The 21,311-nt window shown below is 50.9% G+C and overlaps 1 protein-coding gene across 4 annotated transcripts in view; it reads left to right on the top strand.

Annotated features, from left to right (window-relative positions):
* CEP192 (centrosomal protein 192) overlaps positions 1-21,110 on the top strand; it is a 70,525-nt gene extending 49,415 nt beyond the window's left edge. For 2 of the 4 annotated variants that reach the window (XM_032467378.1, XM_032467381.1), the window contains 13 exons: positions 414-523; positions 3,330-3,477; positions 4,398-4,573; positions 5,154-5,277; positions 6,641-6,746; positions 7,172-7,379; positions 8,024-8,103; positions 8,952-9,047; positions 12,163-12,282; positions 12,738-12,859; positions 14,744-14,873; positions 15,334-15,392; positions 20,678-21,110. In XM_032467378.1, the coding sequence (XP_032323269.1) occupies positions 414-523; positions 3,330-3,477; positions 4,398-4,573; positions 5,154-5,277; positions 6,641-6,746; positions 7,172-7,379; positions 8,024-8,103; positions 8,952-9,047; positions 12,163-12,282; positions 12,738-12,859; positions 14,744-14,873; positions 15,334-15,392; positions 20,678-20,816 (1,618 nt within the window). In that variant the 3' untranslated portion in view covers positions 20,817-21,110. The remainder of the gene's footprint in view (positions 1-413; positions 524-3,329; positions 3,478-4,397; positions 4,574-5,153; positions 5,278-6,640; positions 6,747-7,171; positions 7,380-8,023; positions 8,104-8,951; positions 9,048-12,162; positions 12,283-12,737; positions 12,860-14,743; positions 14,874-15,333; positions 15,393-20,677) is intronic. The other 2 variants (XM_032467379.1, XM_032467380.1) reach the window with 2 other exon arrangements.
* Positions 21,111-21,311: the final 201 nt, after the last annotated feature.

Genomic DNA, 21,311 nt, shown 5'->3' with positions numbered 1-21,311 from the left:
TACAAGAGGGCAAACATAGCTACATGGTAATTTCTGTGTTTCTCTCTGACGTCTTACTTGTATCGGTTTCTTGGAGTATTTTTTCTGAGACAAATTTCTAGCCATGACCAAATTATCACAAATAATGAAAATGTATGACCTGAAAAGAATACAAGTTTTTGTTCTTTCTACTGTTCTACAGGAAGTTGTGGTTTTGGTGTGTTTATTTACTGAAACTGCTGATTGTATTGCCATGTATAACTTTTAAGGGAATTTTCAAAAGCGAGCCTCCTTTTTAAAATGACTTGCACTGGGGCTTAGACCTGGTGCCCGTGCCCCTGCACCGCGACGCTAGTGGGCTTTGCTGCTGCGCGGCTAAAGCTCTAATTCTGTTTTATGTGAAAAGCCACTCTGAATTGAATCTACATTGGCAGAGCTCTGTTGCACAAGCCGGGGATTATAGAGCAGGTGCTTGCAGGATACAGTGTGCTGCAGAAGATCGATTTTGCTGAAGCATTTCAAGATGAGCTACTGGTAACTGAAGGTAAGAATTTCAGCATGTTTTTAAATCTCGTGGGTCCAGCAATGTGAGGGAAGGAGGCAGAGTTAGTTTAGATGTGGCATCAGGCTGAATTTGGGTCACAGCTTTGCTGTGTGACTTCGGACAAAGTACATGACTGAAGTTGTTTCCTTACCTGTGAAACGAGAAGAAAGGCCCGAGTCTTCTCTATACAGAGTCATCTCGAAGACCAAGTGAGAGCTTTGCTTTGTGGACCTCAGGTGTTACCGACATGCTGCTTCTTCTTCGTAGACTTGTAAACAGAGGGGAGTGGTCGTTGTGAAACTTAGTCTCATTGCTGTTGAAGGTTTATTGGTTGCAAACTTACACTCTGTGCAGTTTCTCTGCTGTTGTGGCTACTGTATGATTTATGGAGGATGTGATGGTGGCCAAAAAATTCAGAGTGGCTCGTGGTAGAATGACTCTGTCCTAGGTGTTGGCTCTGTGTGAGCTAAGCCATTCAAGTACTTAGTGGTATTTATTAGTCACACAAAGTATAAGAATGGAAACGTGCAAATTATATAAAAATATGTGTACAGATTTTCATCGAGTATTGCTTGTAATAGAAAGAAGTTAGAAGTAACCTGTATGCACAAGAATAGGGGATCATTTGATTATGCAATAGAATATTTTGAAGCCATTCGAATGATATAACTCTATACTAAATGGCATGGAAACTCATTTATTAAAGAAAATAATTATTTTAAAATTTTGCACAGTAAGATCTCAATTTGTTGGGAATAATTTAATGTCTGTTTATTGTTGCATAGGTAAAATTGCAGGGGTATATGCACCAGAATATCAAGAGTGGTTATGTTCAGGTGGCAGTGTCTTTGAGGGGTGGGGGAGGTAACTAGGGCTATTTATGTATTTATTTATTTATTTTTAATTGAAGTGTAGTCAGTTTACAATGTGCCGGTTTCTGGTGTACAGCGTAATGCCTCGGTCATTCGTACACCTACATGTATTCCTTTTCTCTTTACTTACTTAACGTGGAGGCACTGGGCATTGAACCCGGGACCTCGTGCATGCTAATAAGCACTTGCTCTGCCTCCGAGCCCTGTGCTCCCTCCATGAGGTGGTCGTTTTACCCCACTTTTGTTTTCTAGTTTGTTAGTGATGGAATGCACATTCCTTCGGAAGTTGGAGATGATGGAGGAGGACATTTATGTCCATGTAGAGGTGATATACAGCAGTCTGTGATCTTTTCAGCAAATGAGGATCCAGTCACCTGCTCAAGGGAAGGCAGGGGTGGGTTCATTAGAAATTACTGGGAGACTGGAGGGTCTTGTCAGAGTGGGGAGAAGCCTGGTTTTGGAGCTGAGACTCAGCTTGCGGCCCTTCTGAGCATCACCCCCTGTCCATGAGAGGGGTCCGCAGAGACGGAGCCACACTGGTGATGCTGCGGCCACGGTGAAGACAGCTGGAAGCCGGAATGTGAGAGGATAGCCTTCAAGAGTCTGCACAGCTTTGTGACTTGTTGATGGAGGACTCACGTGGGGAACGCAGGGTGCTGGTCGGCAGGTGGAAGACGCGGTCCTGGCCGGGGGTGGGCAGGCCCGGGGAGGGCAGGTGACGACAGTGCAGCGTGAGGTGCTGCCGTAGAACTGGGGTCTGGGCGAGCTCGAGGAAGGGCACCCCACTTAGAAAGCGCTGAGTCTTAAGGTGTCGTGAAGAGTGAGGGCACTGACGAGGAGGAGATGTAGAGCAGGATGGGGAGGGGAGGATGTTCAGGGAGAGGGGCTCGTGCACAGGAATTCGGGAAGTGGGTGTGCTGAGGGTTGTGTTGAAACCCAACCACGCACCCAGGGAACCTGCTGACCACCCTGGCCCCCTCCCCGAGACAGGGCTGAGCTGGGACTTGCTGTCGCCTTCGGGTGCGGCTTCTGGAGGCGGTGTGCTTTCGTCCCCGGGGAGGGGAGCAGTCCCGCTTTGTTTTGGGTCGGTTAGCGCAGCAGACCGCTGTGGGGATGCTGCAGTTGAGCTCTTTACATGAGTATTTGGGAAGCATTTGTTTGAGCGTGTTACTGCTACCAGTATTTGTGGTGATCTCACTGCTGCAGAATGTGTAATTTTTGTGGCAAATATTTTCACACTTAAACTTTTATATCAGATGCCTTGGTTAGTATAAATTTCAACTTATAGTTAACTGTGTTCTTTCTAAATTTCCACTTTAAGAAATGCGTAATTCTTAGTATCTAATTTATATGTGAAATACAGACGTGTTCTGTAAAATGTCTTGTACATGTAAATTCAGGGGGATTAGTCCAGAGATGTTCAACTCAAGGGGTCTTGTGATCCAGATACACTCAGTCGTATTAATACTGCCCGGTTTCTGGGTTTGCTCCCGTTAAGTGCTGGTGAGACCGGCACTTACAGGGTGTGCAGTCTGAGGCGCCCTGTGCTCCAGGTCCCTCACTTCGGGGCGGGGAGCTGTGAAAACTGACCCGGTTAATGTGTATAAGGGGTCGGAGCAGCTCCTGGCCCGCAGCGTGTGTGTGTATAAGTGTTCACGCTGGCGGCCCCGGGAGAGATGACTGCTCCTAGTTACCCTCGGGGAGGCTGGAGCTTAGGCCAGGTGCCCAGGGTCAGAGTGAGCCACTGGCACAGCTGTCGTCAGATCCAGGGCAGAGCCTCAGCTGCCAGTCACTGGTGCTGATCAGTAGCACCAGACACCAAGATGTCCCCGACCCCTAACCCAAGAAAACCCAAGAAGACAGAGACTTCTCTTCTGCTTGGTGGTGTGATTGTGTGAAGATTCATGTACTTCAAGCATCATTTTCTGTTTCAGTGTATGACCTTCCCCAGCGGCCTAATGACATCCAGCTCTTCTACGGAAACATGCGTAAAATTGTACTTTCCGTAATTGGAGAATTTAAAAATACGATTTCTAACAGAGAACTTCCGCCTTCTTCCAAAGCTAGCTTGGAATCTAAAAGGTAAAACTAACAAAGCCTCTCTCGCCAGATGCAGGATTATTTGATTCATAGTACCTTGTACTTTGTTAGCGTTTTGCCTCTAAATGTTTACTTCACCTTTATTTTTAAGTTGAAATAATTGCAAATTGACAGAAAAGCTTTAATTAAAATCACGTAGAGAACTCCCCTACGCTGCCTGCACTGAGAGTCCCCAGGTGTTAACGTTTTACCGCGTTTCCTTCTGGGTCTTTATGTTTACAGACTGTTTTCTGAATCATTTAGGGGTGTGTTACAGGCATGATGACCAGTCGGCCCTAAATTTGCTGTAGGTGCTCTGCTGCGTGGCCGCGGTAAACCCAGGGGCGGGGCACTAACATGACACTGGCCTGCCATCCACGCACGTTCCCCCGTGACTATTTCTCTGGGGTGGCAGAGGTCTCATCTGAAACGGGGGAGGGCCAGGGGCAGTGGGCTAGGGGTGGAGAGGGGTTTCTCTGCCGAGTGCCGACTGCAAGTGGGAGCCCCTCTGTGGCAGGAGAACCTGAGCGCCACCCCAGTGAGTCTCACTTAAGCCCTGTGCGCTCATGACTGCAAAATGCAATGTTAGTTGAATTACAGTTTCTTAGTAATCTAAAGCTTATTAGAAAACACAGTTTCGATAGTAAGTAAAAAATTTCCTCAGATGACATGCAGAAACCCAGGCAGAAAGAAATTAAATCATTGCACATTCTAATGAAAGATTGGTAATATCTAACCTATACTAGACTGTACTTTTTATACATTACTTTGAGAAAGCACAATACGAAGGATTTTTACTCACTGAAAAAATACAGGATATAATGCACTGTTAGTGTCATTCAAGAGCTTTTAAGTTCATGAATAATTAATAGAAAAATGTGATACAGCCTGCTTTTCTATCAGTTTCTTTCCTCTCTCTCTAGTGAAGCTGGCAGTTGTGGGAAACACGGTGGTAATGTGTCTTTGGACGTTCTGCCAGTTAAAGGTCCTCAGGGTTCGCCACTTCCGTCACGAGCCGTTCGCCCGCCGCAGGACAGACTGGCCTCGGAGGAGGCCTGGGCTGTGCAGCCCGAGCACCTGATTCTGGTCGCCTCGTCCTGTGAGTACGTCCCCGCCCACGACACACAGTCCTCCCAGCCCGGCTCTGCTTGCTCTGTGCCTGGGCTCTTCTCAGATGGGCCTGGGCTCCCTGCTGGTGTGACTGACTGCTGGCCTGCCCCGTCCTCCCCTTGCCGGCTGCAGACACAGCTCAGACTCGACCAGGACGTCGTCAGCACACGAGGCCACGGCCCCCAGTCCCAGCCCCGGGTCCCCGGGAAGCAGAACTGCCACCTGGGCCCTTCCCCCAGCACATGCCCCACCCTCGAGAACTCATTTGGCACGTGGCCTCCTGGGCCCTTGACACTGATACCGGTGGTCAGAGCAGGCACACAGCACGTGCGTGCGTAACGTGCGTGCCCCGGGTGAGACAGGGGGTCACGGTTTCCAGATTTCCTTTTCTCCTCTGTGTTCAGTATTGCACTCTGTTCAGCGTCTTTGTAGTTTCCAGGGGTAAACAGTGTGTAATCGGGCAGTTGGTGTCATGGTGTATTTACTTAGTTTATTTTGACTATTTGTTAACCTTTGTCTTTTTCACTAATGCAAAATGTAAGTAACACTTTCTTTGTCTGCTGTCATAGGTGACCTGGCAAAAACTGGACGTTTCCAGATTGTGAACAATTGTGTGAGGTTGCTGCGGTTTGAGCTGCACTGGCCAGCGCACTGCCTCACGGTGACGCCCCCGCATGGGTTTGTGGCGCCTGAGTGAGTGTGGCCTCCCCTCCCTCCGGGTGCTGCTCTGATGCTAGCTTGTAACGTATTCAGTAGAATTTTCAGCATGCTCACTCTGTACAGGGCGCCACGTGTGCTTTTGTGAGACCTCGGTGAGCTCAGGGCTCATGCTGCTTAGCGGGGTGGGGTCCACGGCCAGCGACAGTGTCAGCCTGACAGGACCAGGAGAGGTGGGGTGGGAGTGGACGATGTCAGGACATTTTCTGACGTACGGCGCTGCCTGCAGAGTCACAGAGCAGGGGCACAGCCGTGCATGGAGGGGTGGGGCTGGGCGTGGAGGGTAGGTTGGGGGCCCGCGTGTGGGGGTGGGGTGGGGCTGTGTATGGGAGGCGTCTCCAGAACCCCGTGGTCCTGCCCTCATCACCTTGGGTTTGGCACCTTATTCTGCTGGCTGTGTCTGAGGACACTTTACAGACATGCTTCCTGACTCCTGTGTGTCTGGGCCACCACCTTAGCTTACCGTTTTCTACAAAGGATATTTTAAGCTGGAAAGAAGTCTTTGGGGTCAAATGCTGGTGCGCAGCCACGTTATTGGAGGAGTAAAGCCTCAGCCCTGCAGCCCCTCGAGGACCGTGTCTGGGTCGGCACAGAACACGTGTGTCTGGAAGTTGCCTTGTACTTGGGGTGGCAACCTTGCAGAAGATCAACATGGGGTTTATTTACCTCTGCAAATGATGGAGGATATATTTCAGGAGAGTTTAATTGACCAAGACTGAGTTAAGGTGTGGGTAGGGTCACTCCAGAGAAACATCCCCAGGGCCGAAGCAGTCAGACAGCTCTTTGCTACTTGATGCCCGGCAGGACGGGCCGTCTGCAGCGCCTTGTCCACTGCCTGGGGGACGGTGCTCCCGCTTGGCCAGTTTGAACATGGGCACCGTGATCTCTCTTGTAACTAGTGGCCACTTTCAGGTCACAAATCTGCTTGCGTCGTCCACATATAAGTCTTTTGTGACATCCTGTAGCTCTTGTAGAGGATGGGGAGCACAGAAAACGTCAGCAACGCTCTTTCCCTGTGCCCTGGGCGGCTCGCTCTTCATCGCCGAGTGGCTCAGGGCTCTCGTGGCACTGGCCTTTCGCTCCAGAAATTTTATTTGAATTGCTGTTTAGATGGCATTTCTGTCGCCATCGTTTTCATGGGACGTGTGCCCTGAGGTCTGGGTTCGCACACTCAGCTCTGTGCAAGCCGTGGGGTGGGGTCGTGGCAGAAGCAGGCACGTGTGGAAGCTCTCCCTGTTCTGTGCTCTTTCTGAGCGGTGGGCAAGTGTCCTTGACGGGCGATGCCTGCGGCTCTGTGGTTGCTGTCACTGCTGTATCATTACTTAATTCTTCTTCTAAGGAGCAAGCTCCAAATCCTCGTGAGTCCCAACTTCTCCTTCTCCATGAAGCAGTCGGTGTTCCCGTGGAGCGGCTTCGTCTACGTGCACTGTGACAGTGGACAGAAGGTACTTTCTTAAGTGTTTTTTAATCAACGTTTCTCTTTTTTTTGCAGTTTAAGTGCTGTAACCATTATTAATCCTTCAGAAATCAAACGGGGGTGTCCTTTCAGCCCAGGTGGACCTCTGAAAGCAGAGCACTCAGTACAGAGTTTCTCCTCTAGTGACCTGAACGAATCCCCTGGGTGGGCAGGCGTGCAGAGCGGGGCTTGAAAGCCATCGTTGAGTTGCAGAATTTGCTTTGGAAAAAAGAGGGGAGTGGGAAGGAAGGATGAAATCAAAGATTTATTTTGAGATCTAAATAAATTTAGATTTCTAAATCCATCAGTATTTCATTTGTTTGGCATCACTTGTCTCCCATGATTTAAAAATGGGAATTAAAAAAAAACACCTTAGCTTGAATCTTACCCCTTTCTTTATTTGGCTCATTTCAGAAAATCGTGAAGGTTCAGATTCGGGAAGACTTGACGACCCAAGAACTTTGCTCCCGTGTGGCCTCCAGCCCCTTCGGGGCCCTTTCCTCCGGGCCTGAGCCTGCAGCTCATCACCTAGTGAGACCAGGGACAAAACCGCCTTCCACGAAAGTTGAGATAAGAAACAAGACCGTTACTTTCCCTGCAACAGAGCCTGGCGAAACTTCAGGTATTGCGTGAGGCTCTGTGCCCCAAGTGTCCACGAGTGCCTGGGCTGCGGGCTCCTCTCAGTCACCGTGTCCGCGCCTGGCACAGGCTTCCTCCCGCCGGAGAGGACCGGCAAGTCGCTAGAGACCGCTCCGTTGTGAGCTGGGTCTGGGGAGGCTCAGGCGTGCGCAGTGCTGGTTCTGGGCCGTTAGTAGGTCTCTGTGTTCCAGGAGTCTTAGCTGTTTTCTCTGTCAGAACCGTTCCTCCCCAACTCTCAGTAGGTCTTTGGCCAGAATTGCTGGGGTCCGTAGCTGGGGGAGTGAGCTGGGCCCTGCCCCTTACGAGTTGGCTTCAGGCTCCAGAGAGGTGGTGGGAAGCCCGCTGCGGTTCACGCCGCCGCCGCGGCCCTGGCGGTCAGCGCGTGTCTGTCCTCCCACCAGGGTTCCGCTCAGAGGCCTGAGGACACTGGGCCCACTTGGAAGGGATTTGGGGTCACCTGGCCCTCCAGCCCCTGGCCTCTCGTGGAGTCTGCCCTCCTCCCAGCTCAGTTTCCTGCTCTCGGGGCTCCTCGCAGTAGCGATGCCGTGTCTTCACGGTCTCAAGTACTCCGCTTGATTACCTACCTCTCCAAGAGTGTGTCTGAGTTGTTGGCTGTGTTCCTTTTAGAAAACCACCTGGACCTTGAGAACCCTGGTGACACAGACGTGAGGTGGCACCTGTCATCTCTAGCTCCACCCTACGTCAAGGTCGGTAGTCACTGCCTCGGGTGCATTTGTCTTCGTGTTTAAATGCTCTGCAGGGTGTTTGAAGACTGGCTCGGGAGCCTAGGTGGGGCTTCCCCTGCCTGATCCCGTGCCTGGTTTTCTCTGTAGTTGGGGCAGCGTGTTTTCCACACGCTGGCTTTGAGAGTCAGCTTACAGAACGTGTGAAAATCCGTGCTTGGTCCGCCTGAGGCTGCCTCCTGCAGCCCTGCTTTTTACCTGAAGTAACTGTATCCTGAAGAAAAAGCCCCTCTCCCAGGCTCTGAGTGCTGTAGTCTGTGCTCAGCCAGCAGGACCCAGTGCAGGAGATGGGGTTGGACTTGGCCGGCAGGCCTCAGCGTGCATGGTGTCCGCCAGCGGGGCTGCCTGAGCTGACTGTGTGGCTCGGGTGGTGGGGAGAGCGTCGTAGCCTCTCTGCCCTGTCCCTTGTGTGGCTGTAATGGTAACAAGACGTGTGCAGAAGATAGCGCTGGGCCCACTGGAGAGAAATGAACTGGTGTCCCACGGGTGTGAGACGCATACAGTTGTGAACTCGTAACTGGCCATAAGGGAATCTTTGAGCAGCGAGAGGCTCACAGACTCCGTGCCGCAGGGTCTTCAGGGCCTTTGAGGGGAGGACAGTCCTTGGCGTTTGGACAGCAGCCCGCAGACAGGTCTCTGGCCGGGGGTGGGTGGCCCCGGTGGTCTGGCGGAGGGCTGGCACCGGTGAGGCCTGGGCCACTGCAGAACGGGCAGGTGTGTCCTCAGTGACCATGGAGGGAATGGTGTCAGGGTGGAGTTGATCCGTTGACTTTTTTGCGTTTCATTTGATTGTTTAACTGGTGTCTTTGTAGGGAGCTGATGAAAGTGGAGGTGTGTTTAGAGCTACCTACGCGGCGTTCAGGTGTTCTCCTGTTTCTGGACTACTGGAGAGCCACGGGACCCAAACGGTGAGTTCTGACACTGTTTTCACAGCCACCTGGTCAGAACATGGTGTTGATTGGCGGGAAGAGCCTCGTGTGTTTCCAGCCAGGAGAGTTTCTTCATGTATACCATGGCCGTGCACAGCCAGGCTCCTGCCCAGGAATCTTGCTGTGAACACGACTCCAGGTCACGAAGACCCCCACCTTGGTGACGCGTGCTGGGTCACGTTCTGACGTGAGCGCTTCCTCTGGCCACAGGCTGCCAGTGCTCAGAACACACTCCTAGTAGCCCTGATACAGAGGTTCTGTCCACCAGCCAGAGTCAGAAAAGCCTGCCCCTACTGCAGACCACTCAGTTCTCGTGGGGCCACGGAGCACCTTTGTGGGTGAATGTGGCAGGTCCTTTAGTGCCACGACCCTGTAGGTCCTGGTTTGTCGCCTGTATCTCCCGGGGACGCTGGCTGCTCACGTAGCCTCAGTGATACACTTTTTCATTCCAATAGCTGGAACTTGTTTAAACTATAGCACTTATGTGATCTCGGTCCAGTTGCTCAGGATTCAGATGTGGAACAGGTCGTAGAATACGGTTGTGAACTCGTAACTGGCCATAAGGGAACCTTTGAGCAGTGAGAGGCTCACAGACTCCGTGCGCTCTGCCGGGTCTGTGTAACCGGCTTCCAGGAGGGTCTGACTGTTTTGGACAGACACGCAGTTCTCCCAGCATAATTGATGACATTTCCCAGACCACAGGCAACAGAACAGGGAACACACACGGCTCAGCAGAAGCTCCACATCTGAGGGAAAGTTGCAGAAAAGCCCCAGCAGGAAGGACGGCTTCTGTTCGTGGACCAGAAGGCCTGGTGTTGTTAGAGCGGTGCTTCCTGGGCTGAGCTGCAGAACTGACACCATCCCAGTCAGAGCTCTGCTTGTTGCTGGGGTTGGGGTGGGCGGTGTTATCCCAAATTCTGGTCCCCAAATTCTTAAGGGTCTGCAAGAGACCCGAAATAACCAAAACACTCTTGAAAAAGAACAGAGCTGGAGGACTCACACTTCCCATTTTCAAAACCTGCTACAAAGCTACAGGATCAAAGCAGAGTGGGGTTGGCATGAGGGGAGACGTGCGGAATGTGTGGGATGAACTTGGAAGTCCCACATAAGCCCTCCTGCTTACGGACCCTGGGACCCTTGCCTCACACCACACACACAAATCACTCGAAGTGGACCGTAGACCTCAGTGTGAGAGCAGTGGCTCTAAACCTGCTGGAGGTGACAGGCGTGGTGACCTCGGGTCCAGCCTTGGGTGGCCGGGTGTACCCAGTATAGCACGAGCCACAGGAGGAGAAGCAGCTGAGTCACCAGGACTTAAGTCTGTGTGCGTCAAAGGGCACCACTGAGAAAGTAAGCAGAAAATCCAGAGAAAGTACTTGCAGGTCACGAGAGGAAGTGTTTACAAGTCACGTACTGACAGCGGACGCGTGTCCAGGATGTGTATAAGGGACTCTTACGACCCATTAAGATAAAGACAAATACCCAGTTTAAAAATGAGCAGACATTTCTCCAGAGACGACGTACAGGTGGCCAGTAAACGCACGAGAGGTGCTCAGAACTCCTCGCCGCCAAGGAAATGCAAATCAGAGCCGCAGTGAGGTCGCGGCACGCTTGCCAGAATGACTGTGACTGAAAAACAGTGTTGACAAAGCTGTGGGGAAGTTGGTGGGAGCGGAAGACGGTGCAGCTGCCATATGTGTGATCCAGCAGTTACACCGGATGCAGACTGAATTCAAAACCAGTGTTCAGACGGTGCCTTGCATACAGGCGTTCATAGCACCCTTATTTACAGTAGCTCAGAAAGGTGGAGACAGTCCAGTGTCCATCAGCTGATGGATAAACAAAATGTGCGTGTGCACGCAATGGAATGCTGTTTGGCCATAAAGAGCGGTGAGACACTGGCTACACGCTGCCACGTGGATGACCCTGGGAAACGTGCTGCCGAGCGGAGCCACACCCAGAAGGCCGTGCACTGGGTGGTTCCCTCTGTGAAACGCGGAGCGTCCAGAGAGACAGTGGAGTGGCGGGCGCCGGGCTGGGGTGAGGGAGAATGGGGTGACTGCTGACGACCGCGTCCCCGCCATGTGCCTGGATTGTGACCTGTGGGGCAGTAGGCTTTCCCTTCTCTTTCTTTGTCTTGGGTGGTGTGGTGGGGGGTGCAGTGGGGCTGCAGGACACGTGGGGCGGTGGCCCCAGTGGTTCCAGGCGGTCTGCGTTGTCGCTCCTGAACCCGCCCAGTGCTCGCGTCATCTTCAGGGGTGTGACTCCACCCCAGCTCCGCCTCTGCCCCCACGCTCTGCCTGCAGGCCACATGGCCCGCGGAACTTAGGTCCCTGCAGCACATCCAGATTCAGAGACACTGCCTAACCGCCAACCTGACTGGTAGCCAGTGCTTCTAACACTGAACACCTGATTTAAAGAGCTCTTAATGCTGCTACACTTCGTAAATATTTCCACTTTCTCGTCACCACCCTCTTACGTGTTGTGCGTGTAGAGTTCGTGGATGTGACCCGGCGGGGAGCTGCGCCGTCGGGGTGCCGGGTTCTGAGGGCGTCTGCGGTGACTGCGAGGGCTCTCCTGGGGGCCTGGTGTTCCCGCCGTTCACCTCCTGCTCCGTGCCCCCCGCCTTCCCCTGTGTCCGGCGTGTCCTCTGCGGCTCAAGGTCTGGGCAAGGCTTTGGTCCTCTACCACTTGGCCAGCATAGGGTTCCATGGGCGTCTCGGGGAAAGTCTGGACTCTGTTTTGTGGGTCACACTTTTCTCATTTGGGTCGTATACCCTAGAACTTCTTTTTTTAATTCTGTTTTTTATTGAAGTGTAGTTGATTTACCCCTAGAACTTTTTAATAACTTCCTAATTGAAAAAACTTACATTTTGAGGAATATGTTACATGAAGCCTTAAAGAAAAATGTATTTTGGGTCTGGTACAGTAACATGCCCACTACAGATGTTCAAAGTCTTTTTTATTAGTGACAAAACTAGCTGATGCAAAACCACGTTTCCGTCAGGTTTCCATGCCAGCACGTGGCCCTGGCAGGCTCGCTGGCGTGTGAGGCTCAGTGTCTCGGTTTCTCTCCTGGCTGCGCTGTTCGTAGGTCTCCATCACGTTTCTGCCCAGGGACAGAGGGGACTATGCCCAGTTTTGGGATGTTGAGTGTCACCCGCTGAAGGAGCCTCACCTGAAGCACACCCTGCGGTTCCAGCTGTGTGGACAGGTGAGTCCTGCACAGGGTCTGAGTCAAGTGTTGGGTGTGTGCGAGAGACACCAAGTGAAGCTGGCGTGAAAAACTGGCCTGAAAATGCGGAGTATGTTCCTGGTAGCGTTCTAATCTCAGTAATTCTGTAATTCTGTTGTGGAATCTTACCATCTTACTTTTCTTGTGGGTCTTTATTGATTGGCATGTTTGAGGTTTTGGCTCCATGAAATCTGTGCTTGCCCTAATTAGGTAAGACAGTGAGTGTGTGTGTGTGTGTGTGTGTGTGAGAGAGAGAGAGAGAAAGAGAGAGAGAGAGAGAGAGAGAGGTTGTGCAGGATAGATACGTGTTTGTGATTAAGGGAATTTAAAAACCTCGAGTCTCCTTTTTCCAAATTACGAAGGAAATAGTAAAACTCAAAGAGGTAGATGTCCGTCTGTTTATTTCTCCTCCCCCCTGTGACTTCCCTACGCAGAGCATCCCCGCAGAGAGTGAGCCTGAGCGCGCACGCGTTTCCGCACACACGCTGGTGAAGGTGGATAACCTGGCTAAGGCCCGGAGGCGAGCCGTGTCTGAGGCGTCTGCGCCCATCCCTGGGTATGTCCATGCTGCTGCTCCAGGGCTGCTCCCCGGGCTTCACTGACATGCAGGCACATTCCATCAAGGGCTCCGTGGCTTCCCTGGGAGCTGACGTGTGCCGTCGCCAAGCCGGTCAGGACGGGGCTGTCTCACCCTGGAGGGTTCTCTGATGTCTCCCTGCAGCCGGGCCCACCCCGCCCAGGGTTTGTGCTGTCCTGACTTGTGGCCACAGTTTGTTCTGTGGAGTCTCACGTACATGTGCACGTTGTGTCTGGTGGGGGTTCCTTCATGGTGTTGAGGACACTTGCATCTGTTCCATCCTGTGAACACAGCAGTTAATTCATTTTCCTCTTGGCATTTGTGGCTCCCAGTGTGGAGCTATTATGAATGAAGATGCCATTAACATTATTATATGTGTATTTTTCTGGACATATTTTTTCATTTCTTGGATAAAAATAGGAGTAGAATTGCTAGTTCATATGATAAGCTTTTATTAGACTTTAAAATAACCTGCCAAGTAATTTTCCCAGAGTAGCTGTACTGGGTTACATTCCCCAAAACTGTGTGTGAAAGTAGATTCTTAAAAACTTTCCAAAGGCGACGTTGTGCCATCAGCTCACTGTGCTTTAGTGGTAATTATGAAGATGTTCCTTGCAGTCCTAGTTGAGTGATACTTAGAGCTCACTCAGTTCTGGAGGAAGATGCTTATAAGAAAAATACACATTAAGTACCTGCTGAATTTTATGGTCCACTAGAGGAAGAGAGTGCATTTTGTGGGAGACGAGTTCTGGGAAGGTGTGTGTTGCCCCCGCGCTGTGCTGCTGACGCTCGGCTCACCTGGGCTTCCTGGGTGCCCGCTGCCTGCCCATCCAGGCTATGGGCCTGGGCAGGAGACCTGGACTGCTGGACGGTCGCGCTGACAGGCCTGCGTCAGCCCACGGGAAGGACGGGAGGGGAGTAAACGGGGAATGTGCTGCCTGGGAAGACCCTCCCTGGAATGGGGCCTCTCATGCAAAGGACCGGTGGGGCTTTGGCTCCTGAGGAACCAAAAACCAAAAGGAGTTTCTGGGCCTGAGCGGAGAGCGGGAGCCTGGCGGGCGGGGCCGAGTCCAGCACGTGGGGGTCATCTGCAAAGCCCTGGACGCCAGCAGTGGTGCATCTGTTAGGTGGAGCTTCTGGCTGAGGGGTGGACTGGGGAGGAGGCAAGAGCAGACCTGGGGAAACAAGTCCAGGGCTGTTTTCCAGTGGCCAGGACTCAGATGGTGGCAAGGGCAGTGAGAAATGGGGAAATTGAAGCAGTTTTCAGGAAGGAAGTTTGAAGGACTTGGTGACGGAGCAGACAGAGGGCTGGACAGGAGGGGTCAGTTCTAGTAATGTCCAGAGACAGGACCTGGGGGGGTCGGGTTAGAGGCGAGAAGACCGAGCTATGGGGATGGGTGTCCTCGGGGTGGGAGGGAGACAGTTGTATGGTGCTTGGATGTGGCCGAGGCGCAGTCTGAGCTGAGATGCACGTGGTGAGGCTGCTGGCTCCAAGATGTGGTTGCCAGGGAGGGCAGCCAGGGCCGTCCAGGGCCAGGCGTTTGGGGTGGAGGTGAGCCTGCCAGGAGGAAGTGACCATCAGTAGCATGGAGGCTAGACGGCGGCAGCCTGTCCGGGGCGTGGCGCTGAGGGTGAGATGGGCCCGGTGCCGGGGCACTTCTGACAGACCGTGCGCCCCGCCGGAGTCCCTGCCCCAGTGGTTGGTCTTAATACAGGTCAGTTCAGTCGCCTTTACGATAGGTTAGCTGAGTCATGCAGAAGACGCAGGTTAAAGCAGCACCTCATAGGTTGACACGTAAATAGTTTAAGTTACTGTGGATTTTAACTAGTTTAGCTAGGTAACTTTTAAACCTATTTCCGTAGCAGGCAGCTTGACCTGACTCACCGTGGCGTCTATGCCCCAGAAGATGTGTATCAGTTTCTGCCGACGAGAGTTGGGGAGTCGAGGACGCTAAAAGTCAATCTGCGAAACAATTCCTTCATCACACACTCGGTAGGTTGGAAATGGTGTGGGTTTTGTTCAACTCTTAGATAAACGTTTTCCTGATAATTAGAAGCTTATCTTATAGATTTAAGTTATAATTTAATTTTTAAAATGCCTTAATACTGTATTTGAAAAGAAGTTCACAGGAAGTTTATGACCCTTTATCTGAAAATTGAAAATATTTAGTGTTTATCATGTTTCCGTTTTTCCACTTCTTTCTGCTTTGTTTTCTTCTGCGCTGTTACACCAGCACGTTTCTGGATAACATTTGCTCAAGTGAAAACTAGAGTAAACTCATTAAAATTCCCTTACATGTGTTTTCATGAGCATTTATTGTCCTACCTAATTTTGTGAATCTACGTAAATTTACAAAATGTATCTTTAATTGAAGAAATGTTGGGATGCTAATTTAAGTATGACAAATACCTAACTTGCATAACTTCATAAAGTGTTTCATATTAAATTCCAGCTGAAGTTTTTAAGTCCCAGAGAGCCTTTCTACGTCAAACATTCAAAATACTCTTTGAGGTGAGTGTATCAGAAACTGCACTGTCTGGTCCTCGTGCCGGGCCTCTCGGGGGTCAGGACTGAGGGCTCCCCGGTCACAGCCAGCCGCAGCACAGAGCACCGAGTGCCTGGGTCTTCACACGGAGGAGGGAGATGAGGGGCTGTGGGGACCGGTCGTGGCCCGCAGGTGTGCCTGGCGGGGTGGCGACCCAGACTTAACTTACTGTGTGATCCCAGCCGCCTGCCACAGGCTTACAAAGAACCTAATTCTCTAGTGATTTAACTGTAGAAGAACTTCTGCCTCAGATGTTACTTTCCCCTATGCTGAGAAGCAGGGCTTTAAATTTTTACTAACTGGGACAAAAGCCTTCCCAGATTAATTGGGAAAACTTTTCTTACCGTATTTTCCAGTTGTCATTCTTCACATAATCCTGTATTGTTCTTAAATCAGAGCCTCACTTTCTTGTCGTCCTTGCTAATTTTTTCTTTTTTTAATGTGGTTTTGTTTGTATTTTTTAAGACATATATGTATATATTCTTCCAGTTTTGTTGGTGTAGTTGATGTGCAGCACTGGGTAAGGGTAAGGTGTGCAGCGTGGTTTGCCTCACAGGTGCCAGGGAATGACGACCACCTCAGCTCACCTAGAGACACAGTTAAATAGGAAAAGCGTGTGTCACGAGAACTGCTGGGACTTCTCCTACCAGCTTTGCTAATGCGCAGTGTCAGTGTGTCTGTCCTGTGGCACGTAACACCCTTGGTCCTTATTTATCCTGTAATGGAGAGTTTTGACCTCCTGTCTGCCTCATCCAGCCCCCCGCCACGCCTCTGGCAGCCGCAAACCTGATCTTTCTCTGCATTCGTTTGTCTTTGAAGTGTAATTGAGCACGACACCACATTAGTCTGTACTTCTGTGCCTTTCTGTTTCTGTATATTTCAAAGTGGTGACCTCAGCTAGTCTGGTGTGACGCGTCGCCACACAGCTGCTACTGCGTTGTTGCTGACCACGCTCCCTACGCTGTGCTTCATGCCGAGGAGGGCTCGTTTGTACCTCTCCATCTCCCGCATCCATTTCTTCCCTCCGCTCTGGCAATCGTCTGTTTGTACTCTGTGTCTGTGACTCTGTTTCTGTTTTGTTGTGTGTGTTCATTTGTTTTGTTTATTCCACGTGTAAGTGAAATCATCCAGTATTTGTCTCTGACTTATTTCACTTACGTAATGCCCTCCAGGTCCATCCATGTTGTTGCAGATGGCAAGATTTCATTCTTTTTTATGGCTGAGTAGTATTCTGTTGTGTGTGAATGTGTGTCTATATACGTGTATGTGTGTGTATGCATGTGTGTATGTATATATGTGTGTGTATGTGTATAGGTATGTGCATGTATGTGTATATGTGTATGTATGTGTGTATATATGTCTGTGTGTGTATGTGCATGTATGTATGTATATGTGTGTGTATAAATGTGTCTGTATGTGTGTGTGTACACACACACACACTCACACACGACATCTTCCTTACCCGTCCATCTGTCGGCGGACACTTGGGCTGCTGCCACGCAACGCCTTTTTCCATCCCCTGCCCTGTGTCCTGAGTCTGCAGTGAGGTGCGTGTGGGTCTTGCTCCTTGTCCATCTGGCCGCTGCCTTTTGGCTGGAGCGCTTAGTCCGTTCACGTTGCAGAGCTGCTGGCAGGTGTGTGCTTACTGCCTTTTGCTCACTGTTGTGGGGTCTCGCTAACTTTCTTTTTCCCTGTGAGGTACCTGAAGGCTGAAATCTCAAGCTGGGGGTCATGTACTGAGAACTTTAACGTCAGGTTCTGTTGGGCTTAGTACTGAAAATACTTCCGTCTTCGTCTTTGAGCCTGTAAACCATTGTAATTATCATAGGATCTATTTAGCACCAGGAGGCTGTCCCAGAACCATGTCACATTCTGGGGGAAGGGGCCCACGTGCAGACATTTGAGGGCTCTCTGAGTTCTAGCCCAGCATGCTGACTCAGAAGCTGGCTTTACCTCTGTGAACTGGAGCTGGGGGCCGTCCCCTCCACCCCCCATCCTGCATGCTGTGGAGCGTGCCCCCCAGGAGCCCCGCCTACAGGCACAGGTTGTGCAGCTTCAACAAGGACTGTGTCCAGAGAGCTGCGTGGCCTTGACTTGTCTCAGCCTCAGTCTCCTGGTGTGTTGTGTGGAGACGTGGGCGCTGCTGGTGGTGCGGGCGGTTACAGCAGTGAGACGGGGTATTGGTGCCATCCGGGGAGCACTGGGGAGGACAGGCCCCCAGCGCTGCGGCCCAGCCCCGCCAGACCACTGGCACTGACGCCCCGGGAGTGGGAGGGCATCCGGTTCCAAGGCAGGGATTTCCCGCACAACCCCTTCAGCAGGGACACGGAGGGGAAGGGCCTGAGGTTAAACACGGCTCGGTCGAGTCCTCCAGCTGCTCTGCTCCAAGCTCTGGTCCCCCCAGTGGGTCCCTCCGGTCGTGATGTTTGCCCTGATGACCCGAGACCGGCCACGTCCCCGGTCCTGACCAAGGCTGCGCTGCTCAGGACAGAGACAGGACTGCGGGGGCCACTTGCCTGCTTAGAGAGTGGCTGCATACGGACGGATGCAGAGTAAATACCTACCCTGAACTTGGACGCTCTCATAACGGCGTCACTCGCTCTGCTTCTGTTTACTCTCTCCTGGGTCACATCCCCAGCCTCGGTGGTGTTGCAGGTGTGTCTTTACAGGTGAAGCAGCTGGGCGGGAGGTCCTGTGAAGGAGCACACCCCGGCACAGCTTCTGGGGGTGGGGGAGCTCTGATCTTAAAGTTGTTTTTTTTTTAAATCTTCTAAAAATAGTTTAATAACTCTTAAGGTTTTTTTTTTTTTAATTTCCTTGAAGAGCCTAACAGGTTTTTTTCAAAACGATGTTTGCATTCAGCTCATCTACAGTTTTGGTGAAGACTCGTTAGTCACAACAACTCGTTAAATTGTTGGGCTTCATGACACTTGCCCGCTTTGTGGCTGGAGGGTGATGCAGGCTGCTCAGGAGATAAACACTCCTTTCCACCTTTCATCACGGAACACGTAGTGGCTTCAGATTCTCTTTTGATGTTATGTTCTTTGCTTAGTTTTCTTTCAAGGTTTTTTTTTTATCCTATTTCAGCTGAAATTTGTAAATCAGCTAGTTCTTGACTGTTTGCAGAAAAAGAACCTGTTTCTGTTTGGTCCCAGTAGCGTTACAGGTGGCAACCTCTGCTCCCGTGTGGGTTGCCGGGCGAGGCCGCCCAGTGAGGTGCGTGGGCAGCCGGTGGTCGCCATGGAGGTACTATACCTTGTAGAATACCACACTGCCTCCTTGAAATACGACTTTGGCAATTAAAATGTCAAATTATTTCATAATCACATCTTTATTTTTCATCATCTGAGCTTTTTAACAAGCTGCTGTCGTCTTTCTTCCGTGTGAGCCTCCCTGGACGTCTTAGTTGTCTCAGCAGCACCTCCTCCCCCCACCCCCACCCCCGCCACCGAGTATCACGAGCGTGATGGGAAGTGATGCGTACAGCGTCCTTAACGAGAAATCCTGCTTTCATAAGTGGAGATGGCGTTTTGCTTACTAAAAACCAATTTTAAAATATAAAATGTGTTCATTCTAGCCATTTAAAGGGAGATTTTTATAGAGTTGAACTTGGTGACGTGCATCCCAGGGCTAGAAAACTGTCAGCTGTCCTGAATTGCAACACTGCTTCCCTGTGCAGCCGAGGTCACGTCACAGCAGCCAGAAGAACTTAGAAACATGAGGAATGGTTTTAAGCTAAGCAAAATTTGGACAGTTTACATAAGCTGTCATTTAAAATAGTATCACAAGATACATTTTGTTTGCTTTATATTCTTTGAACATGTTTTTACTTTGAAATGTTTTTAAATGTTTACGCTTTGGGTTTTTTTCTTTTTTCTTTCCTTCCTTCCTTCCTTCCTTCCTTCCTTCCTTCCTTCCTTCCTTCCTTCCTTCCTTCCTATGGGCAGAGGCAATTAGGTTTACTTACTTATTTATTCTCAGAGGAAGTACTGGGGATTGAACCCAGGACCTCATGCACGCTAAGCTTGCACTCTACCACTGAGCTACACCCCCCCCCTAAATTTTTATGCTTTGAAAATAAATTAAAATAAGGTAATTTTATACTTTACTGGTGGAAGGTCATCTATTTTGATGTGTTCTATATTCATCCACATTAACTGTCATTGTGGAACTTACGATAAATACGTAGTGTTACAGATTCCAGCATCAACTTTAATGATTGGCAGCACCTAAACTTGATGAAATGTGAATAAGAAAACCATGTGTGTAAAGCAATAAGTCCTCCCTGTTTACAAACGGAGTGAACTCTAGTCATATAAAAGCCTTCTCCTGTGACACATGGAGAAGACTTGTGCCTTCGTGAAGGGGAAGCTGGTGTCTTCACACAGAAGCATGACATCTCTCCACTTGGAGGAGGAGGGTGTTGCTTCCACGGCCGCCCTGAGAATCTGCTGGTCCGAAGGGGAGATGGAGATGTGGGCATGTGTGTTGGTCCCCGACTCAGGCTGCGGGGCTGGCCGGGCTGGTGGGAGGTCACGGTGGGTGGGTTGCGGCGGCCAGCTTGTCTCCACAGGTGGACAGTCTGTTCCAGGCCCTCAGAAGCCCCGCGTGGCCCCTCACCATCATGAGAGGGCTGCCTGCTCTGTGAAGGTGGACCAGTCACTTCCAGAGTGGAAATGGGGCTCTGCATCAGCCGCCGTGTCTGCCGAGCAGGCCAGCACCTTCCCCAAGCTGCGAGCGGCCACGGGTGGCTCTGGGCCGGTCCTCGTAGGGTGGGCTGTGGGCGGCCGTCTACCCGTTGGTCGCGGGAGATGCTGGGTGCAGAGGCCATGCGTGTGCTGTGGGCGGGGACAGTCACTTACCCCGCGTCGAGTGGTCACGTGTGAAGAAGGTGATGGAGAAGGAGCGCTGATGAGCAGTTTTGGGGTAAAGGTTCTTTTGGGGGCCCTAGGTGATGATCTCTTCCTCGTATCTTTCTAAAAAGTGTTGGTTCCTGGTCCCATGTAGCCCCCAGGCGTCCTCCGTGAGCCATTTATTCAGGTGCTGCGACATCACAGTGTTCATCCAGCTGACACCCCGTCACATGGGAAGGGGTGTGGCCGTGCTCTTGGCCCCCTCTTGGCTGGATGGTCCCTGCTTCTGCAGACATGACACGGGCTCCAGGCTCACAGGCCCCACCAGAGCTCCCACCCCGGTGGGTTTCTTTCCTCAGAACCGCGGGTGTTGGCGCTGACGGCCCCTCTCTTTGCAGAGCCCAGCACTACATCAACATGCCCGTGCAGTTCAGGCCGAGGTCCGTGGGCAGATTCGAAGCTTTGCTGGTGGTTCAAACAGACGAAGGCAGGAGTGTCGCCATTCGACTGGTTGGTGAAGCTTTTGAAAAAAGTTGACCAAATGCATTGTGTGTGAAGTAAATCACATAAGTTCTGGTTTGGTAACTTCATTTTTTCTACACTACCAGTATTGTTCTGTATATATTTTGTATGAGAAGCTGGGTGTCTGTAACTTTTCTGTTTTGAGAAGCTAATACTGAAGACCTGACTGAAGCATCATGTATCCAGCCTCCAGTATGTAACTTTTACATGGAGAAGAGAGTTCTATTTTTGCATTGATTACGATGTTCTGAATAAACATGGCATAGATTTTAGTTGGTATATCCAGAAATAAACTTATTTTTCATGGAAGTTGACTTTTTTTAATATGATGTCGCATAGAAATTAGACTTTCACTTTATTCTGCTATTTCCAGTCTTTCGGGCGTGCTCTGTGATTTTTTCCTCCTCCATTACAGGGTCCTTTCCCCTAAGAAATTCCTCCTCTGTTCTTTCTGTGTTTTAGCTAATTGCCCAGAGTAGAAAAGAAGCTTCCTTTGAAAGCAGTTGTCTT

The sequence above is a fragment of the Camelus ferus genome, chromosome 24, assembly GCF_009834535.1.
Source record: "Camelus ferus isolate YT-003-E chromosome 24, BCGSAC_Cfer_1.0, whole genome shotgun sequence".
NCBI lineage: Eukaryota > Metazoa > Chordata > Mammalia > Artiodactyla > Camelidae > Camelus > Camelus ferus.
The sequence above is the reverse complement of the archived record's forward strand: the minus strand, read 5'-3'. Positions and strand labels throughout refer to the sequence as shown.